The sequence below is a fragment of the Diuraphis noxia genome, unplaced genomic scaffold (genome assembly GCF_037042655.1).
Source record: "Diuraphis noxia isolate RWA-SAM2 unplaced genomic scaffold, SU_Dnox_SAM2 contig0003, whole genome shotgun sequence".
Lineage (NCBI taxonomy): Eukaryota > Metazoa > Arthropoda > Insecta > Hemiptera > Aphididae > Diuraphis > Diuraphis noxia.
The window spans coordinates 10,110,102-10,134,587 of record NW_028301713.1 but is presented as its reverse complement, the minus strand read 5'-3'; the positions used below and the strand labels follow the sequence as shown (position 1 = coordinate 10,134,587).

The 24,486-nt window shown below is 25.0% G+C and overlaps 1 protein-coding gene across 2 annotated transcripts in view; it reads right to left on the bottom strand.

Moving 5' to 3' along the window:
- Vps13 (vacuolar protein sorting 13C) overlaps window positions 1-23,837 on the bottom strand; it is a 31,163-nt gene extending 7,326 nt beyond the window's left edge. Inside the window, exons 1-50 of one of the 2 annotated variants that reach the window (XM_015515009.2) lie at window positions 23,666-23,837; window positions 23,426-23,584; window positions 21,444-21,530; window positions 21,125-21,325; window positions 19,204-19,439; window positions 18,418-18,556; window positions 18,212-18,331; window positions 18,009-18,135; window positions 16,453-16,687; window positions 15,526-15,640; window positions 15,219-15,468; window positions 14,837-15,151; window positions 14,561-14,713; window positions 14,244-14,424; window positions 13,986-14,172; window positions 12,500-12,582; window positions 12,233-12,386; window positions 11,873-12,108; window positions 11,518-11,803; window positions 11,220-11,443; window positions 10,690-10,848; window positions 10,424-10,546; window positions 10,172-10,341; window positions 9,954-10,107; window positions 9,749-9,878; window positions 9,543-9,667; window positions 8,079-8,337; window positions 7,875-8,014; window positions 7,681-7,812; window positions 7,497-7,622; window positions 7,313-7,415; window positions 7,097-7,246; window positions 6,846-7,033; window positions 6,571-6,708; window positions 6,428-6,511; window positions 6,171-6,353; window positions 5,957-6,103; window positions 5,717-5,887; window positions 5,502-5,653; window positions 5,325-5,442; window positions 5,040-5,264; window positions 3,513-3,737; window positions 3,220-3,423; window positions 3,020-3,157; window positions 2,799-2,957; window positions 2,037-2,194; window positions 1,859-1,964; window positions 1,215-1,450; window positions 815-977; window positions 540-753 (exon numbers count right to left, since the gene is read on the bottom strand). In XM_015515009.2, the coding sequence (XP_015370495.2) occupies window positions 540-753; window positions 815-977; window positions 1,215-1,450; window positions 1,859-1,964; window positions 2,037-2,194; window positions 2,799-2,957; window positions 3,020-3,157; window positions 3,220-3,423; window positions 3,513-3,737; window positions 5,040-5,264; window positions 5,325-5,442; window positions 5,502-5,653; window positions 5,717-5,887; window positions 5,957-6,103; window positions 6,171-6,353; window positions 6,428-6,511; window positions 6,571-6,708; window positions 6,846-7,033; window positions 7,097-7,246; window positions 7,313-7,415; window positions 7,497-7,622; window positions 7,681-7,812; window positions 7,875-8,014; window positions 8,079-8,337; window positions 9,543-9,667; window positions 9,749-9,878; window positions 9,954-10,107; window positions 10,172-10,341; window positions 10,424-10,546; window positions 10,690-10,848; window positions 11,220-11,443; window positions 11,518-11,803; window positions 11,873-12,108; window positions 12,233-12,386; window positions 12,500-12,582; window positions 13,986-14,172; window positions 14,244-14,424; window positions 14,561-14,713; window positions 14,837-15,151; window positions 15,219-15,468; window positions 15,526-15,640; window positions 16,453-16,687; window positions 18,009-18,135; window positions 18,212-18,331; window positions 18,418-18,556; window positions 19,204-19,439; window positions 21,125-21,325; window positions 21,444-21,530; window positions 23,426-23,525 (8,209 nt within the window). In that variant the 5' untranslated portion in view covers window positions 23,526-23,584; window positions 23,666-23,837. The remainder of the gene's footprint in view (window positions 1-539; window positions 754-814; window positions 978-1,214; window positions 1,451-1,858; window positions 1,965-2,036; window positions 2,195-2,798; window positions 2,958-3,019; window positions 3,158-3,219; window positions 3,424-3,512; window positions 3,738-5,039; window positions 5,265-5,324; window positions 5,443-5,501; window positions 5,654-5,716; window positions 5,888-5,956; window positions 6,104-6,170; window positions 6,354-6,427; window positions 6,512-6,570; window positions 6,709-6,845; window positions 7,034-7,096; window positions 7,247-7,312; window positions 7,416-7,496; window positions 7,623-7,680; window positions 7,813-7,874; window positions 8,015-8,078; window positions 8,338-9,542; window positions 9,668-9,748; window positions 9,879-9,953; window positions 10,108-10,171; window positions 10,342-10,423; window positions 10,547-10,689; window positions 10,849-11,219; window positions 11,444-11,517; window positions 11,804-11,872; window positions 12,109-12,232; window positions 12,387-12,499; window positions 12,583-13,985; window positions 14,173-14,243; window positions 14,425-14,560; window positions 14,714-14,836; window positions 15,152-15,218; window positions 15,469-15,525; window positions 15,641-16,452; window positions 16,688-18,008; window positions 18,136-18,211; window positions 18,332-18,417; window positions 18,557-19,203; window positions 19,440-21,124; window positions 21,326-21,443; window positions 21,531-23,425; window positions 23,585-23,665) is intronic. The other variant, XM_089222723.1, reaches the window with a different exon arrangement.
- Window positions 23,838-24,486: the final 649 nt, after the last annotated feature.

Below are 24,486 nucleotides of genomic sequence, written 5' to 3'. Positions count from 1 at the left end.
CTGAGTGAAAGTACCGCATTATTATTGTTATCTTAAAAACGCTATTGAAAATCATACAGAAATATGAACAATCGATAATATTGATAATAATAATAATAATAATAGTTAATAAATATTGATTCAATAAAGTTCACAATAAAAATGTACAATGTACATTATAAATGTAGAGTTTCTTTTTCAAAGATTTATCAAATAATATTATGAATTAATTTCATTTTTTATATTATTTAAAATAAAACTTACAGCCACTTACAACCTTATAGACCCCCGAGTAAACCTAACCTAACCTATGACTTATATCTTTATGTTTAATGATTGGTCATTAACTAAGCATTATCTGTTGAAGTGAATACAATTAAATAACTTATCAAATTTAAGTTTTTTATAGGCTTTTCTTTTAAGCATGTACAGATTTTGAAAAAACTAACAAAAAGAATTATACTATATAGCATTTAAAAATACACCTTATAACCAAAATCAAAAAAAAAATCCATGATAAATTGTATGAAATTTTTTTTTTTATGAATATGAAGACGTACCCGTTTGTGCAATTGTTTTTGGTGGTGGTACTGGAGCAAATACAACAGGAAAAATACAATTGTCTATTTGACTATCAATTTGCAAGTTATTTATTTTAGCATGTATCTGAGATGTATAATCAGATGACTGCAAATTAAGCCAAAATCCAGTATTGTAAATTCGTCTAATATTTTTTTTAGAAGGTTTTGTAACAATATTTTCAGCAAAATTCACCTAAAAATATCAATTTATACAAATATTTTTAATTTCATAATATAATTTATCTAAAATTTACCTCAATATTTAATTCTTTAATGAAGACAATAGGTTCATTTTCACCAATTGCTAACATTCGAGTATAGCGTATATAAGATGTTTCAATCAATTCACATTCTTTTTGTGTCATTGGTGTGTAACGAGAACCATTTAATTTTTTTGTTTCCCATATTACTCCAGAACTATAATAAAAACCATATTTAAAACAATTGAAATTCTAAAATTTACATTTATATTTATTACATAAATATGAACAAATAATAACAAATTATGGCAAAAATAAACTGTATATTTTTCAGTAAGTATAATGTTTACTGTTCATCATTATAAACCTACAAATCCAATGCTGTTAACAAAATGCAAATAATAATTGAATCAAAAAAATACTTATTATTAAAATATAAACTCATAATTTTTACCTTCCAATTCTCAGGTACATCAATTCCATACAAATATCATTATTCACCAATGATAAGCCCAACGAATGTATAGAAATTAGTATTTCTCTATTTATTATTTCAAGTTTGCTCGAAGCTTGACATTCTTCGGCAATACTAGCATCAGTAGTAAACATAAGAATACGTTGTATACCATCTAAAAACGAAATCCAATACACTTTAATGCCATCGTCATGATTGAATGTCCCTACACCATCCTGGAAAAATATAAACAAAATATCTGATTAAAATACCTAATCAAAAGTAACATTGTTTTTGTTTGTTTTAACCGACAGCAAAGGAATCAAAAGTAACTTGAAACATAGAACTCTGTGCTTACTGTCTCAATAACTAATATTTAATTTTTCTGTTGTGTTCTATGTTGAATATATATAAATAGATTTTAAGGGAAATTCTAACTAAAAATTTAAAATAATAAACTTAGTTTTGTAGTTTATCTGTAGGTAATATCAATATCAGAATGACTGTTTTTGAATCATAAAAAAATAGTATATATGAGGTACTTTGACACATTTAACTGTCATTATCGGTAAAAATAATAGAAAATTATATTCATGACCACTAATATGTATTAAACATTAAATAAATATTAAACTTTTACTAACCTTTCTTAAATCCGCTTGATTCTGCATCATATTCCAATAAATGATAGGGTTATCTGTTGGAGTAGTCCATGCAAAGAACATTTTATGTCTAGGGGGTAATATTTTTCTGTAAAAAATATATGAGGTTAAAAAATGCTCAATATAACACTAAAACTTATAAGCAATAAGTACAGCTAACATTTCATCTAAATATTCTGATAAATCGTGTTCAATAAACTTGAGGTAACTTTCTGTGTGATTTATAATTAAAGCAGGTGCCATCCCCTCCATGTATGGACTAAATGTTATATAAGTTCCACCTTCTGTCATCTGAATATCCACTTGAACAGCACTATACTATAAATATATTTTTAATATTAGAAATCTAAATACTATTTAAATTAAGAGGACGCTTAACCCACATCTGTTTTCTCCCCCTTACATATGTATGACATAGAATAAATGTATTTACGCAGTCTGAGTAAGACTCACTCAATTTTGGTTCTAAATTATAAGTACCTATTAAAAAATTGAATAGTGATAATATTTTTGAGAGCAAGACAGTGCATTGTAATCATGATATTTAATATATTGTTTAGAAATATTGAAAAATTTAACATTTAAAAGACATTTAACTTTTTAAAATATAAATATTTTTCTTTTTTTTAAACGCAGTCTTGCCCTCAAAAATATTATCACAATACAATTTGGTAATAGGTATTTTTATTCTAGAACCAAAATTGAACGAGTCTTAATCAGATTGCATAAATCCGTTTAGTCTATGTTGCAGTGTTGCACATATGCAAGACGGAGAAAACACATACAGGTGTGGCGTCCTCTTAGTAAAACTATTATTATATTTATTATTATTTGTTATTATTTAATATTTTTCTATAATAACAACTAAAAATATCTACTAAAACAAACGTTTTGATCAGTAAAACAATTTTTAATAATTTACTTTATTTCGGAGCCGTATTAAATCACTTCTTGATTTATAATATGGTAATGGTGTAGAAGCATCTAATGTACCAGTTATACGAAAAATAAATATTTTGTCTAAATTCAGTTTATCAGTAATATTTTGAGGCCAAAATGGCATACAACTATTTGGATCCACCTATTTAAATAAATTGCACAAATTATAATATTTAAAAGAATAAATATTAATTTTTAGTATACTTTAATCCAACTTTGTTGCAACTTATTCATTTCTTGAATGTCTATAGCAAATGGACATTGATTATATGTGATGTAAAATGGAGTAAATGTAACTTGTTTTGTTAAAGAATTGTTAGTTAGTTGGATATGTACACCCATCTGAAAAAAAAAAATACTTAGAAATAATATTCATAGTGATCAACGTATTACAAAAATATTACTTGATATAGAATGTTATTTGATTTACACATAATTGATCCAGAGTTTCCAGCCACATCCAAAGAAAATTTATCAGACCATTGACCTGATTCAATTTTAACAAAAGCTTTTTTATTCGCAAAAAATATCTTTTTTTTAAACGACCACATTAAAGGTTCTGTAGGATTTGAAGAATGTTGTAACATGTTTGCCTCATCATCAACAGCCTGTAAATAATAAAAGAGACAAAATTAGTTTTCTAAGAATACACATTTAATTAAAAATAAAATACTAAAATACAATTTTGATCCAATACCTTATAAGTAAGAATTTTTCCAGTCTTGTTGATCATCCAAAATGGACAATAAAGTGTTTTGATATGTGTTCCTCCTTCGTGAAATTCTGTTCGAACGCCAAAATGTATAATATTTGTATTTGTATCGGGTTTATCTTCATTATTTAAGAATGACCAAATGGAAAATTCATCTGGATGTTCTTCAACTGTACATTTGCAATCCCAATATTTATCTAAATATTTTATCTATAAAAATAAATCATTTTTTTGGATCAAAAATAAATAAAACATAAAACTAAGATCTTCAAATTTATGTTTTATACTAATATAAAAATTTATATGATATTTTGAAAATTTAATGATTAATTCTTTACATCTTTCTTTTATTATCATTCAATCATTAATTAATTTAAACTCAGATTTTTAGGAATATTAAGTCAAGTTAAAGAGCATAATTTTAAACATTTAGATTTATGTCATTTAAGGAGTATTATGTGCAGGGACGGATTGGAATTTTGGACCGGCCCGGGAAAATAACTTTTTAGCGGCCCCATGTTTAGATGGTAAACTAATATGTATATTTATAATTATATCAATTCGATACTACTTATTACAATATTATAAATAATCTAAATATAAAATAAAAACATTTTTATTGTTCAGACTACAGTTCCATGCCGACTTGCATTGTTAAAATTCGTCGTCGTTACCCGCAGACAGGCGACAAAACAAAGACGGAATATCAGATTATTTGTAGATTTACTGTTCACGGAGATTGTTTTATTTTTGATTAGAATTATTGCTATAACTTTAAATTATTATTCAGTTTTTGTAAAATTTATCCTGTTATACAATATAATAATTAATATAATAATATTATGCGTCATAGATTTTGGTAATATTTACTATTCGTATTTTGGTTATTGACTTATTGCTTTCTAGTTTGCAATAATTGATAATATGAATAAAATTTAAAATCGTATTTATGAAAATCTATAAATTTTAAAATTTAATTTGCGATAGGTTACAGCCGTAGTTTGGTAACGCATGCAGCGGCCCCGTCAACTAGTTAGCACGCGGCCCATCGGGAATTTCCCGATTTCCCGATGGCCCAATCCGTCCCTGATTATGTGTTCATGTGGGTATCATATCCTCTTAATGAATGGTTTCTTCTTCATATTTCGTGTTTTTTGTACATACTAGTTTATTGTTATTTTTTTAATGTTTTTTGTTGTAAACAAAATATATTTAAATAGATAAAATAAAACCATTCAAATGAAAGAAATATTCATAACTGAGATAATATATCAATAATTCCAAATTAAGAATAAACATACCACTTAATTATACAGTAGCAAGCAAAATATTACTAATTCTACAAACAAGTGTCTGAATTATTTGTTTTAAATGCGTATTTATAATACATCTCTACACTAATTTGCACATAAATGCTTGTTGGAAATATTTGTCTTGTTTAGTTATACACATATATCTAAATTAATTCAGCTTTATATGTTTACCTTAAACCAAATCAAAGATATGAAATACCTGCAGTGTAAGACAAGAATAGCCAATTTCTACAATTGGTAAGTTTATTTTTTCTCCAGGAGCCAATGTTTTTAATTCAGAATCACCTTGCATTAAACAATCCAAATTTACTGGTAGAGCATTGACTAATATAACTGTAGGATATAAATGAATATTATAGCAATTACTAGACATCAAATATCGATCAGTGTGTTCGAAATATATATGTTCCATATTTCCTAATAACTAATAATAAAAATACAATATTATTAATGGTATTTCAAACATATTTATAATTTATTTTACTTGTATAAAAAATGGGTCTCTGTCTTCAACTTGATTTGGTGGACACTGCAGCATTGCACGTATTTTCATAACTGGTTGGATATCTTTCCAAATAAAAGATTTAACACATATTTGATATCTAGAGATAAAAGTATTGATATAATAAATTGTCATTAAATATTTTGTAGATTCTTTTACTTTTCTGGACAAAATAATATTTCTTTGGTTTGTGAATAAATTGAATGAACGGGTAAATTGAATGGTTTGTTAGGTTTTGCTTTACCGATCATTTTCAATTTCCCTTGTTTCTTATAATAAAGAAATATGTTTTCATTGAAGTGATTATGAACCTACATTAATAAAATAGTAGTTATTAAAATGATCAGATCTTATTTCGCAAATATAAAAATTACTTGTACAACACTTCTCAGTGTTACAACCATGCTGCCATTAATTACTTGAGTGTCAGTTACTAATCCCCATGGTTCATTTACAGTACTTAATTTATGTTTAATATTAAAATATCTTTTGTCTGCCTTTATTAGTGGTAAACTAAATTCTGTAACATTATTGTTTTCTTGAATCTAAAAAGAAAATGTATGATTTTAAAATTCTCTTTTCAGATTATACTTATTAAAATAATTTATTCAAACCTTAATTTTTAAAGATCTTTCAGTTATTCTATTCTGACGTAAATGATCTGATACCGAATCATCATTTTTAAGACAAAGACTGATCTGTTCTCGATCTTTTAGAACAGTATTATCACCAACTTCATCACTGGTATTTGCATTATACAACTATGAATTTAAAAATTTAAATAATTTGAATATATAATGTAAAAAATTGTTAACATTCAATTATTACTTTAAATGGTGTATTTGATATCATAATAGTTATATCAAATCCAAGATTATTCTGCACTACGTATGGAGCTGCTTCAATTCTTTTCGAAAGTGGTATTTCTGCTGTAATTGCTTCATTAAAAGCTTTACCTAAACTGGTCAAAACTTCTAAAGCAGTTTTTGTCATAGTTATTTCAATAGTTTCCTGAAATTGAAAAAAAAAACAAAATTAATATTTGTTATACTCATGTCATCAAAACATTTACTGAGAAATCATACATATGATATCAAAGAAATTTTCATTGTTGGCTTCCTTTGAAATACTTCTTCTTGAGGACTTCGATTTTGGTCAAAAGTCTCCAACTAAAATATTTATTAAATTTAAATTATCATTTAAAATTATTTAAAGTTATATTGATTACCTTCAGTTCAAGTAACCATGGTTTATATTTAGTACTAATAGTAGATTCAACCTCAACAGGCTCAATAAATGGCTCCCAAAGAGCTAATCGGCTGTTATAATAATTCATTTGCATTGTCAATTCTCCTGCTACAGATAACTACAAAATATGAAGAATTTTTTAATTTAAAATAATCATCAAAATCATTGAATCACAATAAATGAATCATAGATTTATAACCAACTAAAATTATATAAAAATAATAGTCTAATTAATTAACAGGATTTTTAGCTTACCTTTGAGCTCCAATTATTTATAGAACCATTAAATGTACACTCGGTTAATAACATTGGCATTGTTTTAGTACCAATTCCTGCTTCAATGGTAAAAACTATAGAAGGAATAGATATAATACAAACTTCACTTTTCTTTAATACAGGTAATACATCATCTTTGTCTAAATTACTAGCTTCAACACCTAACTCTGAAATATTGTGGTAATATCAATTAGTAAACAATTTTTAATAACTTTGAATAATACACTTACCAGTTTTTAAAAACCAGAATTCTGAATCATTAAACATTGTTTTATTCCACAGATCTTCATATTTTTGTTCCTCATACTTTGGTTCTTCAGATAAATTTTCTTTTTTTTCAGTTAAACTTTGATTTATACGATTTAACATTTCAATATTAGCTGAGAAAAAAAAAATATTCTAGAAACTAAAAATTAGCTTAAATGGCTACATTAGAAAATGATTACCTGGTGTAACTGATATTATTAAAGGAGTCATTGTCACATCAATGTTAAGACAAGTATCATCAGGTGTTGAACCAATAACATTTATGGTGACTGGCCTTAATATCTATTTCATAAAAATTTAATATTATACACAAAAAAATTAACTTAAAACAAATTTATAAAAACACAAAATATTAATATTAACTTGATTCATTGTGTCTTTTCTTCTAATAGGATTATAGCAGCAAGAATATAATTGTAAATCTTTAATTTCTCCATTTATAGTTTGACGAGTTGGAGTAGACATGCGCAGTTTCAATGTGGCTTCAGTCTAGAATTAATTTATGGTAGTTATTAAGTTATTAATCTATATATTGTTAAAATATTACATTCATAATAATTGCATTTGTATTAATGTCATCCAAACTTTCAACCAATATAATATCAGGTTTTTCTAATTGTACTTTCAACAAAAGCGTTTTATTGTTTTCTTTTTGTTGAATGGCATTTGGTTTCTCTTTCTATAACATATTAGAAAAATGAACAATTTACCAAATTTGTGGTTTAGTGTATTTATTACTACCGTGATATTTTGTTTGGCATTCTTTATTACATCATTTGTTACTAAATCTTGATTTTGAGATGGCAATATAAAGAAATTCAACAGGTATTGAATATATTCCACATTAAATATTAAGTTAAAACTAAAAATGTTCAGTTGAACTAGAATATCAATAAGATTAGGAAATTAGTGATTTTAAAGGGATTATTAAAGATTAAAAATTACCATCAGATCCAGCAAGGGTTTGTTTGTATTTCATGTCAATAGTATTTTTCAAACTTTCATTTTCAAAATTACTCTTCTTTCTCTCCATATAACGTACTACCTTATTTCCAGGAGATTTATTTACTCGGGTGTCATCTAGTGTTACATCTAACAAATATAATGTCAGAGCTAATGAAAGATCTGTCTGCATAGATCCATCCACAGTTAATGAGGAAAACATAAATTGTCCCATACTATTATTCTTAATTTGTAAACCATTCTATAAAAATAAAAAATAGCCATAATCATAATAATAATAATAAAAATAATTTTTAAAATTAGATACAAAATATAATTAAATTAAATAATTAGTTTTATAATTATAAATCATGATGTTATTAAGAAAATATCAATCACTAGTGATAAAAATATGCCAACAAATAGTCACATACCAACTATGGCAGACAAGCTAACAATTTTGACTAGGGAAATTACCGTGAAATAAACCCACCCATTATATTATAATAATTAATAATAATTTTCGACTTTTTTTTAGGAAACTTTTAATTTAAAATTAAAAGGATGCTACAGACGCATGTATTGTCTCCGTCTTACAAGTGTGTAAATAGCAAATTTTACACTCAGCCGGTCATGTTTAGTTCTGTTAGTTTAAAATATAGAATAAATTGGCCTCTTATAAAAAAAAGATAACATTACTATCTAAGTTATCACATGAGATTTTATTTCATAGAGTAATAATATTATAAGATAAGTAATATTACTCTAAGTTTTATTTATATTTTAATTTTAAAACAATTTATCAGTATTTTTAAAATTGTAAATTGTTTGTATATCTTAAACTCGCTTTAAAATTAAAATATAATAAAAAGCCCACGCAATAACTTAGATAATAATGTTACCTTTAATTTTTATAAGACGTCAATTCACTCTAAATTTTAAAATGATGAAGCTAAATGTGACTGGCTGAGCGTAAAATTTGGTATTTACACGCTTGTAAGACAGAGACAACACATGTGCGTGTAGCGTTCTTTTAATATAATATAGTATGTTTAACGGATAAGTACGTAACTTAATTTTATGAAAACCTAGATTACCACACTTAAGTTCACTTTTCTAATAGAAAATATAATGAAATATAAAATCAAAGCCTCAAAAAGTGATGACAGTACAAAAAAAAAATTATTTTAAAAAACACCACAATAAAATCAATAAATTCATAGCACCGGTCAGAATATAAAATATTGAACATATTTTATGGAAACATTGACAGATAAAAGAACTCATGTGTACTATTTAGTGCCAGTTAGTTTTAATTTTGTAAAATTATAATCACTCATAAAATCTAAAATAAATAAAGCTGTTAAATTCTAATTATTTTGAGAATTAAAACTTACAACCTATAAATTAAACGATACATATATCAAAGTGTTAAATTTAATGAAAAGAGTTTAATTTATTAACTACCTTATCAGGGCCTTCTTTAAATAGCTCTAGTATGATATTTTTTACAGAAAATTCAAACTTTGCTAATGTTCTGATTTCTTGAGACTGGGATTTGTTTTTTTCAACATCGACAATTACTTTGATTTCTAATAAAAATAAAATTAAAATATGTAAGATGTTTTAATTTACAAAATTAAATATCAAAATTGTCAAGATATACAACAAACCATTTGAATTATTTTGAGATGTGCTTAAATATGGTTGATTATCAGGAGAAGCCACATCATCTTTTCCTTCATTCAGATTTTCATTTAATACCTTCATTACTAAAATGTAATCAATATGACTAACAGTTACCTATGACAGTTATAATGTGTTAACATTAAACAAAAAGTTTTATAGTAGGATATATATGAAAACTATTAATTATACTTTGATGGAGTCAAATTTAGCCACAATATCAAAATCTGGATGATCAGTATACCATGCTGATGACAAATTACGTTTTACAATAAGAGAAAATGTAATAGGTTGTAACAATAGACAGTCAAACACAAAATATTTAATAGCATCGTTCAATTTTACTCTGAAAATAATATGTTAAAAACACTTATTATACCTATATATTTTAATCTTATAAATAATCATACCTAGATACTTTAAGATTTTGTAAATTTAAGCTCAATTGATCAATAACTGCTGGAATATGATCAGTTCCTTTGGGAATAACCAAAAATGAGTTAGTAATAGATAAATATCCAAAATCAAAACATAATGCTTCCAAACTAAAAGAATTTTGTGGTACTACAATAACTGGAGCCTTTAGCAAAAATATAGAAAAGTTAATGAAAAAAAAGTATTAAAATAACTTATAAACATTAAAAAGGAACTTAAATACATACTTTAAGATTAATTTTAAGAGCAACACGAGTAGCAGATTTCACATTCATTTTAGCGGTAGCTACTGCAGCAGCCCCTGCTTCATAAACAGCAGCTTTTCCCGCTTGGAAATGATTTATAAAGCTCTGTGAGTAACAAATACATTTTTACAAACAACTTTATAATCTAGTTATTTTTTTAACGCTAAGTTTATTTAAAACATTTTATTTTTGATAAACTTATAACAAATACATATTTAATTAAAAGTAAAAAAATAAAAAATACTTACTAATAACTTGGTCGTAAAATGATTTAAAAATACACATTTTATACATCCTGATGAAATTGATATAAAAATTTCTGGTGAATCATAATCAATAAGATATTGTTCATTATACATGATCATTTTAAATTTGAAAGCTTCATCATTTTCAGCTACATGAATAATCTAAATGTGAAAGAGTTAAACTGTTTGTAAATCATAATATTAAAATAAAATAGTGGTTCTCAAAATTCTCAAAATTCACAAGCGAAATCGTACCAACTGCTAATATATGCTGTGTCCAGCGAGAGAACGCGCTAATTTTTCACATCCCCAAACGTCACCCTGCTATTGAAACTGGCTTCCCTATAGCTGGATGTCATGTGGGGATGCGTAGAAAAACCAAAATTTATTTAGCACACGGCCCGTTCTCGCGCTTAACAGACCATAGAAGTTTTTTTTTAATTCTGAGGAACATTTAATCTTATTAAACAAATTATATTAAAATTAATTAAAACTATATTTTTTAATTAATTTATATAATACTAGTTACTTACGTGTTTATAAATTGTATCTGATGATGGATCAAAAACACTAATATTTTGTAATTTAGCATCAACTTGAATATCTGATTTTTTAATTTCGACACATGACTCTAGTTTAGTTATAAGCATATGAGCTAAATCTTCAGCTTCAGATACAATGATAAGTTGTATTTCACCTATTTTAGCTACTAATTTTAAATCTTTGATATCTTTGTCTTCAGTTAATATTTTATTCACTAAATTTTTTTTTTTAAATCAAATAATAAATACAAATTGTTTATATACTTTATTTAAATGATATAATACGTACATTGTTGAACTTTACTTGCAGCAGATTCTTCAAGAATAGTTGACAATGCATTAGAAACTAAATGCATTCTTTTGAGTTTGTTAGGTTTTTGAACTTGCAATGAAGGTTCTGGGATATAATTATACTGTTTTTGCATGTTTGTTATATTAGAACTGACATTATTCATCCAGTCAAAAAAGTAAAGCAGCGCATCTCTATTGGCTGTTGCTAATAACTTAGTGAAGTTTAATTCAAGTAGTTGCAATACATTATCATTAGTATAAAATTCTGGAGAGTTTTTATCGACCTATAAAAATAAATTATTCAATACTAGTTTACCTTTTGAAAAATTATTAAATATAAAATGTGTACTCACTAGAGTATACTTCATAAGTAAAAGGTACTGGTTTTCATCTTCATTTGGTGTGTCAACTAAAGGTATGATGGTGTCTTTATAATACTGAGCTAAAAATAGTCTACCCAATTTCAAAGCAATATTCGTATTAAATGATTGTTGTGTTAATGACAGTTCTAGGGTAAGTAAATTAAAGTCTAATAATGGACTTAACCAAGAACCTTTATCATCATAAGATAATACTTTGATTGATAAACCTAGAAAAATGAAAAACAAGAAATAATATTTTTAAAACATACATTTAACACCAGTTAAAAAAACAAACCAGCTTAAATTTAAAAAAAATATATCATTAATTAAATTTTTATACATTAATCTTACGTTTAAGAACTAATTTAACATCTAATGATGTAAATTGCACATTTATATCAGAAGATTTTTCTGCTTCTTTTCTTTGACTGGTTAAATTTTTGGTCATATTGAATGAATCAATTTTTTGACGCAATGACATTGCTGAACCAAGTATATCAAAATCCTTAAGAAAAATAAATTTACAGATTTGGTTAAAAAAAAAAGGTTATAATTTATGTGGTATAATATTTATTTAATTTACCACAAAAAATGAGAAATATCTATTAAAATACTTACATGAGGGTTATTTTCTGATCCTTGAGTTTTTTTTGGTAAAGGAACACTTAAAAACACTGACAAAGCATCCAAAATTCGATTTTCTGTAATAAAATAACAATATACATGCTTGTATAATGTATATGTGTACAAAAAAAGAATAGACTAAGATAATTAAATAATATTATAACTAGTTAGATGCAAATATATTATTATATATATTATTTTACTATTAAATAATAAATATTTCAAATTCAATTATTTAATAATTAATTAGAAAACGTTCTATTATTATTGGTTACTTATGAACATCTGTAAGGCTCAAGTGCAATATGGGAAAATTAACATTAATTGAACTTAACTATACATTATACATAAAATGGTATTAATAGAGCTATATTATACATTACACATTTTTTAATAATTGTAATTTAATAATGACAAATTAGTAGTTTTAAACAGATTTCAATAATATATTAAGGAAACTTGCTCTATCAAAAATAAATATTATAATTTATAAGATAAATTAGGATTTTTAATTCATTACATTCTCTAGCAATACAATTCAAGGGATTATTACAGTCATAAGAACTACAATTACGTGGAGTTTAAAATATAGACATTATGTATATTTGACAGTATATTGAAGAACATTAAGTTTTAAAGAATTTAACAAATCTGGAGAAGATATATTGCTTTTTAATCATTTTATCATGAAACAAATATCCATAAATTTAGGATAAGTTGGATTGAAGATAAAAAACTGGTTACTGATCAATTTAAATTAATATATATATATATAAATTTTATTTGAACAAACTCAATAAATATATTATTTTTATTTTATTATTAATATTTTATTTTATTATTAATTTTATTAAGGGATTATTACAGTCATAAGAACTACAATTACGTGGAGTTTAAAATATAGACATTATGTATATTTGACAGTATATTGAAGAACATTAAGTTTTAAAGAATTTAACAAATCTGGAGAAGATATATTGCTTTTTAATCATTTTATCATGAAACAAATATCCATAAATTTAGGATAAGTTGGATTGAAGATAAAAAACTGGTTACTGATCAATTTAAATTAATATATATATATATATAAATTTTATTTGAACAAACTCAATAAATATATTATTTTTATTTTATCACTTCTAAAAAACTCTTAATAAAATGTATTATTCACACATATTTTAGTAGTTGCATATTGAATTAATATATGTTACTGCTGATTAAAAAAGCCAAGTTTATTTCAAGTAAAGAGTTGGTTTGCTCAAATTACATATAATAATACATAAAATAGTTGTATAATGTGTTACTAAACCTACTAACAATGAAATAATAATCATTAATACTAATTTATTTATTGAAAAGTAAAGTAGAAAGTTGGAAAATATATAAGCTTTACCTTTACGCCTACTACACATTTAATATTGTTTTTTTAAACAATAAAATGTATGAATAAAAAGTGAAGCTATTTTAATTTTATATTCACCTGCAACTTTTATATCAATTGCTGGAAGTTCTCCAGTTACTTTCAGTAATGGCAAACGAGGATCATCTGTTATTAAACATTTTTCAACTTGAATAGATAACGTGGTTGGTTTCAGAATATAAAGTTCATTTTGAAACGATTCATTAAATTTATTTTTCCACTTGTCACCTTTATTAGCAATTAATATCTAAAAATAAACAAATTATAATTAATATTATTATTACATTCATTTTATTTTTAGTGTATATTTTCACCTACTTGAGCATTTTCTAATTCAATGTAATAGCGATCATAGCTACGATTGACTATTTCTTGTAAAACTTCAGATTGTGATGCTCCTTTTTTATGCATTGAATGTATACTTACTAAATCCTCAATAGTTTGTGGTTTGGATTTTATTTTTAAGCAACCTAAATTAAAAACCAATAAAGACTGGTTTCTATAAGAAAGAAAACTATGTTAGTTAATATTTTGATTTTTTTTAATATTGTAAAAAAAATTTACAAATGAAATGCTAATGGCCATATTTGTTGAAATAGAAATTTATGATTGTGGCTGATAAAAAAAATTCTTACTTTCTGTAAAATCCACCATGCGGTATAACAATGTAAGATGGCATCATATCAATCTTTAATTCAAGTCTTTTATGTTCTTCTATGATATGTTGCATACCTAGAGCAGATTTTTCTTTGATCTCAGCTAATTTTGTACCAGCTGCTGCTTGTAATCTTCGTAATAATAAAAAATAATAATATTATAAATTGAAATGTAAATATGCCCAATATATATCACATATTATTTTGTTATTAACTATTAAAATATTAACCAAATAAAATGTATACTTAACATACTGTGTTGTAACATTTGATTGTTGTGTTGTAAATATATTTATAATTTTAATTATTGTTTGGGCATCATAGACCATTTTTAAAGGTCTGAATGACATTATCACCCTACTATCACAGCTCTGATCAAGAGGATTTGTTTCAAACAACAAACTGAATAAATACTTTTGTTTGTCAATGGTATCTTGATCAATATTTTGACTACATGCTAAATCCTGAGCGCTCTTGTATTGATCAACTGATTTAGAGATAATAAGTTTTGGTATAGTATTTAATTGTTGTAAACCTAATACTGATAATGTTTCTCCAGAAGCTTCCACTCTAGAATAAAAATCATAATATTTTGTTAATAAATGAAATATATAAGTAAATAATTGTATTGTAATACTTTATAGCATTAGCTGTTAATCTTCTTTGAAGTTCCAATGAAAATTCTTTAAAGCAGATTGTCAACACTTTTTGAGTAGATGTAAATTCTTCGTCAAACACAGAAATTTCAAATGTATGTAAACAAAATTTAAATATTGTGTCTACAAATGTTTCGGGGTATATGGTTGTAGCTGAACTTTCTTGGTAACCTATTGCTTTATATAATTTTTCTTTTTCACTCACATTCATAACTTCTTCAAATTGCTTAACTGAAATACAAAAATAAGTTAAAATAAGCATTAACTTTTAATAAAATCATAAATTACTTATATCTTTTTCTTTTTCCTTATCATCATCATTTTTGGAACGCCAAAAACTAAACCAGCCTCGTTCTGATTCTACTTTTTTTATTTCTTCTTGAATTTTTCCTTCTCTTTCCACCTGTAAATACATACATATACATATATATAAATATAAACACTTAACATTTTCATAGATCTAAGAACATGAAAATGATTAATTAAAACATATGTATAGAGTACAGCATTATATGGCAGCAAAACATGGACATTGAACAAAAAAGAGAAAACCACTCTAGAAACTTTAGATACGTGGTGTTGACGTAAAATGAAAAAAATAAAATGGACAGTAATGAAGACAAACGAAGAAGTTTAAGATTTAGTCAAAGAAAAAAGAACATTGCTAAATAATTTAAGATCAAGGCGTTGGAATATGATAGGCCATACACTAAGACACAACAAAGAACTCCATAGCATCATATTGGAAGGTATGATTGAAGGGAAACGCGGAAGAGATAGGCCAAAAACATGTTATATAGGTCAAGTAATTAAAAATACAAGAGTCAATTCAAACAAACAACTCAAAGATAAAGTTCAAGAGAGAGAATCGTGGAGAAAATTTATTGTAGACCAATCTACGGATTGAATAATAAAAATAATAAAAATATTTTCATATACTAAATTTAAGAATTTTAAGAGTAAATTTTTATTATTGATGACAACATAAATAATGATAGCTAAATTTTATAAATCATAAACATTTATAATTTATAAATTTGAGCTACTATGTGTCTATTGTTATGTATAGAAAATAACAATAAAAATTATTTTTAAACAACACAAAAAAGAACAATTCAAAACATATAACTCTAATATTTAACATTATATTTTAGGAAAAAATAAGACAAAGGAGAAGATATTTAAAGAATATTACTATGTACATAAGATTCTTACTATATTTTCTACTCTTTGCCTGGCCAAAATAATATTCATCACATCTAAATTATTTTCCAATTCAGATATTCTATTCAATGTTGTGGTTGACGGTTTTTTTGATTCTAGTTTTTGTCTGTAAAGAATACTATACTCTTTTATTAATTTTCTATGTGAACTCATATGAATCCAATCCCAATTTCTATGGATCCTTCTTACATCTTCTTCCAATACACATTTATATGCAAATTTCCACCTAAATTTAACAAAAAACACAATTAAATAAATAAAAAATCATTTTATTAAAATAATATATATACAAATAATAAGTGCAATAATGATATGCTGAAAAAAAAACATTAATATTTAAGTTATCTATAAGTTTATAATAGTTAAAATTTTACAGTTTGTATTCATCATATTATTAAAAAAAGGTTTTAAACTGCAAGTAAAGATGCTATTAAATGAGAAAGGAGAATTAGTTATGGATAAAAAAGAAATAGTAGAGCTATTTAAAAAACATTTTGAAATACTATTAAACAGACAAGGATAAGATAGCACAAATGAAGTACATGACGTACCACACTATGGAACCTGACATTGGAGAACCCAAACAGGAAACAGTAGCAAGGATAATAGAAACACTGAAGAACAACAAGTCACGGAGCAAAAACGAAATTCCAGCAGAACTACTAAAAAAAAGGTGGAAAAGACTTAATAAACACCTTATATGGTATTATTAATGAAGTATGGAAAAGAGAGACTATGCCAGAGGAGTGGAATACAGCAATACTACGACTCATCTTCAAGAAGAGAGATCCAATGTTAGTGTCAAATGATAAGAGTATATCATTATTAGACACAGCTAACTGGAATGAATAAACCCATATGCAACAGAGATCATCAGGGGAATACCAATGCGGAGAGAATCGAAGGTAATTCTATACACAAGTTACTTAAAACCTGTGTTGATATATGGATGTGAGATGAGGGCTACTATAAAAGGCGATTACGTTAAGTTATGTACAACAGAAAGAAAAGTGCTCGGAAAAATATTCGGCCTAGTCTAAAATATAGAAATGAGAACATACGAAAGAAGACATAATAATGATTTATAAAGTTTATATGGAAGACTAAATATACTATTGTTTAGCAGAATCAAGAGGATAGAATGGGCTGGAAATGTTTGGAGGACAGAAGGAAAAATTACAAACACAAGTTATGGAAGGAAGAATTGTGAAGAAAAGACCTATAGGAAGACCCTAAACATGATGTAAGGATTTAGTAGGAAAAGATCTTAAAATGATTCATGAAAACATAAAAATGGAAGATTGCGAATGATAGGATCCGATGGAATGAGATAGTGGTGGCAGCGATGGACCCACATAGACCGCTAAGCTGTTGAGAAGAAATTGTATAAATTAGTGTTATTTGATAAAATTATCATCTGGTATCTTAGTATATACATACATACATTCTGAAAATTACCATTTGGTAAAAGTTTATATTTATTTTAAAAAATTGTACTCATTAAGTAATAAATATTTATAATAATATAGTTTGTTTTTAAATATTACCATTCTTTGTAGTTTCCTTTGTATTCTTTAACTAATGGTCGGTATTTTCTGTAAGGCATTGCTTTAGTCAAACGATCTAAAGATTCTGCAGCCATAATTAAATGTTGATATTGAGTTTTACTAATTCCTAAAACACAAAATAATACTATATGAATATCTTGTTTAAAATAAAAAACCAGTTTATCTAAAAATATTGAATTTACTTATGTTTAAGCTTTCCATGTCAATAAAAATAGAATATTTTGGTATTTTATAATCACTGCCATCTAATTCTGGTTTTGGATTCATTTTCATTTTAGCTTTAGCGTTAATTGGACCCAATACTAAAATAATAAGTCATATTTTTAATAATTATTAAGTAATTAAAAAACCAATGTTAATATAAACAAATATTTATTTAATAACTAACAATATTCATAACCATCAGGGAGAACATCTTTCTTTGGTATTCCATTTATGAAAGAATCATTGTATGTTTCTCTTGGTTGTTCGGTGAATAAGTTACCTTTAGAATTCCAATAAACAGCATACCCTTCCATAGAGATAATCTATATAAATATAATAATAAATTACAAACCCTTCAAAAATAAAAGAAAAGAATGGAGGGGGATTAAGGTAACAATGTATCTTAACTGGCAACCATAAAATTTACATATATGCTGTTATTTATAATAAATTTTCAAATTATAGAATGTTTTGGTACCTGACAAATGGCAATTTTACGGTTATTATACCTATTTACCATTGTCATATTAAATTTAGATATTTTGACTACAGAAGTATTGGGATAGTTGATATATCAAGAGAACCATAGAATTGATTAACAATTAATGATCACAATAAATCAATTATAAAGACACCAGCTTGTCTTTCAATTGCGTAACATTGCAAACTTATATTCACCAGTTCGCCCCTAAGTTTTTCTAGTTTTATTATAAGAGTAAATTGATCAATTGTCAAAAAAATCATAACTGTGCCATTGGTTGAACTCCAAATGACTTAATACATTAACATACCATAAAATAGTTGAATGCATATACAAAATTATAACACAGGCATTGGTTTAACTTGTGATCTACTGATTTTTGGTAATCTAAATGTCAATGTTAACGGTATAAAACAAAACAGTAACAAAATACAAACATTATAATATACATTATTATCAATTATACTTCTTGAAATGAAATGTACCTACCTTAAAAATCATTGCTAGAGGATCTTGACCTTTATCAATAAATCTATTCCAATTTGAATCAGTTGAATGAGAAGTTATATCATAAAGTGTACAACCAAAAGAAAATGGATTATTAGGAAACGTTACTCGGTCTTCATATCTAATATGGATTGTTTTAATATTGACTTGCACATTTCTGATAATCTGTGTAGCCAACTTTTCAACAAAAGAATCTTTTACATTATCTTGATCTATTTCTAAAAAAATAATTATAAAATATTAAAATGTATTAATAATAAATTAATGAGTAATATACATTTCAAAACTATATAATAAAATATCAATACAAATGTAATAAACTATGAAATGATTGAAATGTATTAGTTTATGAATCACCATTGTAAAACTAAATGAATCTATACAAATGATTTATATTAAAAATATTTTGGATTAAGTAAGGTAATATTATAGAATTTCTTATACATTTTAACTTCAACACTTATAGAAAAAAAATTGTAGATGTATTTTCAATATTTTTTAATTTACAATTTATATTAACTATAACCTAGAAACAAAAATTAATCAAACATGAACTTAAAAAAAAAAGCTGGAAAGTGGATGTCGTTCTGCTGTACAGTAGGTTACAAGTGGGTTACTGTAATGGATGGAATTAAATTTGAATCCAATGATATTATATCATTGTATAGGAAAAACGATTCTGAGCGAAGACGGTTTATCTGTCTAGGATATAGTATAGATTTTTAAAAATTTTCAAATCTTAGATTTAAAATAAAAAATTTTAATGAATTTTCTAGTTTAAAATAATTTGCGAATTTTCATGATTTCTACGTATGTTGTCAAAATTAAAATTTGATTGCTTGTAAAAAAAAATTGTGACTATGTATTTTTTTTATTTTTCAACTGCTATTGTAACAATATGTTAAGAGCCTTGCATTAAATTCTCAAGCTTTTCTTCCTAACAAATACATTTTTATCAATATTAATTTAAAAAAAACTAATAATGATCAAAAATTGCAAATGCCTATAAATAGTTCAACTTAAGTTGAAAATTTTTAAAAAATGCTAGGTGGACCCCTCAAAGTACCAACTAGATTCACTTTCTGATCGAGTAAGGTACTGAAGTCAAAAATCGAAGCACTTTTACTGCCCCAAAACGTGATGACAGAAACAAAAAATAAATAAATAAATAAAAACACACATCATGATAAAATCAATACATTCAATGCTCCGCTCAGAATCTAAAAAAATAAGTAAAAAACTTCAACTGTATAAGTTTGGAAAACACAGATATATAGTATTCTAAAAATTATAAAAAATATCTATTTTAGTATTTAGTAGAAATTTCAAGTCCACGCTGTTTATGTTTGAATAACAAAAAAAAATTGATATCTAACATTGATTTTGCATAATATATTTATGATTTTCTATTGTTTTATTTTTATTTTTTCTAATTATTTTTAAATATTATTTAGCATTTTATCATTAATGTTTAAGATTGAATCATTTTTACAGCTTCAAAATGTGGTAGCACACATGAAAAAATAAATAAACAATTTTAACACCAATACATTCTTCACTCTCTTCAAAAACTTAGATTAAGTTAAAGGGATTGGTGATAAAGAATTTTTAAGTAGTTTGAAATAATCGATTTTCAAATTACATGCACATGGGTCTTGTAAATGTATGCAAAAAAGAAAGTGATCATTAGTATGTGACTGTATGTAAAAGAAATAGTGAATTACATAAATCATCCTAACTCATCCCCCAAATTATAAATATATAAATATTATGAAACATTCAATGTCACAATAAATTAACAGCTTGGTAATGCTTAATAAATTGTTTGTCACAAATTATCATTTAATAGTATTTAAACATAAATACTTTATTTTTAAGTTGATATTCTGATTACTGCACTTACTATTTTTTTGTTGATCCAACAGCTTAATATTTTCTATTCTTGAAATTTCATTTTGTTTTGCTGTCTGCTTGTTTTTCTCTTCTTTTTCCACATCATATGTAACATCTTGTGTTGGAACCACAAGTAAGAAAAGACTATCAATGGATGCTTCTACTGAACCACTATATAGATTTTTCCATGGTATTTTTAAAACCAACTTGCCTAAGTAACAAACAATAGCAATAAAAACTTAAAAATAAAATAAACAACAACAACACCAACTTAAATAAGTTCTTAATACAATAAAATTTAATATAATATTATAAATATTTAAAATTACCAAGATGCCCATAAATAGTTCTGATTGGTAGATCTAAACTATCTAAACATGTTTCTTTTAGTTTAAGATCTCTTAAAACAACATCTCCTACAACAAACATTCATTATTATTTATAACATATAAATATTAAATATTATAAGTATTAGGCATTGAATATATTTATAATTCTTTATTAAACCATTGCAATTTATCTTATAGTTGTATGCATTAAATATTTATACATAATTTATAAATATATTTTAAACTCAACCACAGTCATGAAGGCTACTAATTTCACTGATTTATTAAGAATGATGTCATAATTTTATGTCAGTGTTAAGAAACATTACAGTGCATATACTACAGTGTACATTAAAAGCAGACCCTAGGAATAATATAAACAATCACTTTTGGCTTTCTTAAATCAAAATTATGGATTTTTAGAAAAACAAAGACAGATTAAAAGGATAGGTAATTGATTTTTGACAAAACCAGCAAAATAAATCCTGCACTGCCATGTCCAGTCTATTTAATGTGTATAAATCAAACAGACTTTTATAGCATTTAATAATAAAAACTATAGAAACAAATAATTAGGTATAAAAATAGTTTTTATAAAGATAAGAATTATTTAAAGAGAAAATAAATTTTAACACTATATAATTAGTTTTTATTGATAATATTTAACACAATCTTTAATGTTACATATTTATAAAAATTATCAACATGTTTCAGATATCATAAATGGACTATTATTTAGGTACTACAATAACAATAATTTAGAGTAGTATAATAATATGGGTGTGACTGAAATGTTAAATAAATGAATGTGATAAAAACAATAACATTTATTACTTATTAGAATTAATAAAGAAATACTATCAACAAGTCAACAAGTAAAGTAAAATATATAATTGGCATGTCTCATACATTTGGAATTTTGGATAAAAGTGTAATATTTTTGAGTATACCTAATGGGGTATAAAGTTACACTTTTTCATTTCAATAATGTTTTTAGAATTAAAATAAATTAGGTAACACAATAGTTTTTTTTACATAATATATTATTTTTATTAGGTGTAATCAAAATATATAACATAAAAAAGTTTATAATCAAGCATAATATAATAGCTTGATATTAATTTATTTTTTCAACACAGTGAATAATAAAGCCATTAGGCAGTGAAACTTTATATGAATGATGGTTAAAGTTAAAGTTTGATAGTCAATAGATTATATTATATAAACAGATTATTTTCAGGACTTGAGAATTTAAAATTATCAAAATAAATTGAATTACATAGTGCTAATCAAATAATATTGTAATTAATTATTAAGACTTATTTATTATTAGGTAAAAAAATAGATAATTTAATTGAGCGATCTTAAACTTTAAAATCACTACCTTTTTCCCTGTTAAAATCAAAATCACTACCTATCATAAATGATAAATTTATTATATAAAAATACCTATTCATCTGAATAGAAAAATATTCTTCATTCATAGAAATTATTAAGAATGTTGAATTGTTAATATATAATAATAATAATAATTGTATAAATGAAAATTCATATAATAATCAACAGATTATTTTTACATGTTTCAGAGCTAAAAATAATAATATTATTAGAAAAATAACAAAACAAATCAATCTATCAATCAATTATATGGATGAATTTTAAGACAAAATTATCAATGAAATATTAGCAAGTGTTTTAATCCCAAATACTAACACAAAAATGAAAACATTTAAAAAATATTTTAAATAAATAGTGTTAGCCATTAGGTACTTCAATTTAAATTTTTAACTTTTGAAAGCAGCTTTATAAAAATAAGGTCCTTCAAAATTAAACAAACAAAAAAGTAATGTGGTTTCTCAATGTTCTAAATATTTTTGAAGTAGTAAAATAGGTAAATAATTGTGTTTTAAGTTAAAAAGCGTAACAGAATGTTTATTTTTACTTAAATCAATTTATTTAAAAGTGCACTAATTTATACTCACCGCCCCATATTCCAATATTCAGCTGAGAACTATCTAAATTTTCGACATATTCACCAATGAACCTGTTGAGCACATCAGCCACCAAAGATTCAAATACCATGATTACAAATGATCTCTGAGATTATTGATTAAAATCAAAAATTGTAAGACATATTGTAACTAAAAAATACAAAAACGGTAGTATTTAAACATACATATAATTTAACATAAACCTACAATATATTAAACGATTTAACTCACATTAGTACATTAATATAGTATGGGATATAAGTACCTACATGTGTATTAATTATTAAATGAAATGAATATACTACGTTAGTAGAAATCTATGATACAAAATTAATGCAAGTTTCAAAGTTTGTCGTTTGATGACACAATCACATGAACATAAAATTTTAATCTATGAATTATGGTGTACGATGGAATAATGAAACTTCGTAATAAAATAGATAACGGTAGATTAAAAAAAGTTTTTATCAGTAGTTAGCATAAACCAGTGGTTCTCAACTTTTTTGGGTTTGTGTCACCGTCATCCACGATAACTCAATAATACCACGTCTCCTTAACATCATAATAATAAATGTTTAATAAATAAGAGCTGATACAGTACTCTTACGACCCCTACATAGGATCTATGTCACCCTTAGGTGAAATTTCACCCCGATTAAGAACCCCTGGCATAGATCTATTAACTTGTAAATTATTGTTCCGTGATGGTAGACGGTAGTTAGCATAGTAAAGTTAGTAACAATATTTTAAGGTAACATTGCCAACCTTATATTGAAATTGAGACTTTCAGTGCTTTGATGCTTTTGACTTTTGACTTTTGAGTATATAATTTGAATAATATGACGTGAAATACTGTAAACTATAGTATAACTATTTATATAATCATCATCGTCATCACCATAGATCATAATATTTACCATGACTATACTAAAGTTGTACCATATTAGATACCAATTAGTTATAAGTTTATATTTATTACTTTATTATTTAAATTAAATTGCATTTAATTTTCGTAAACTTAATACGTAATTCTTACCATTTAACATTGTAGA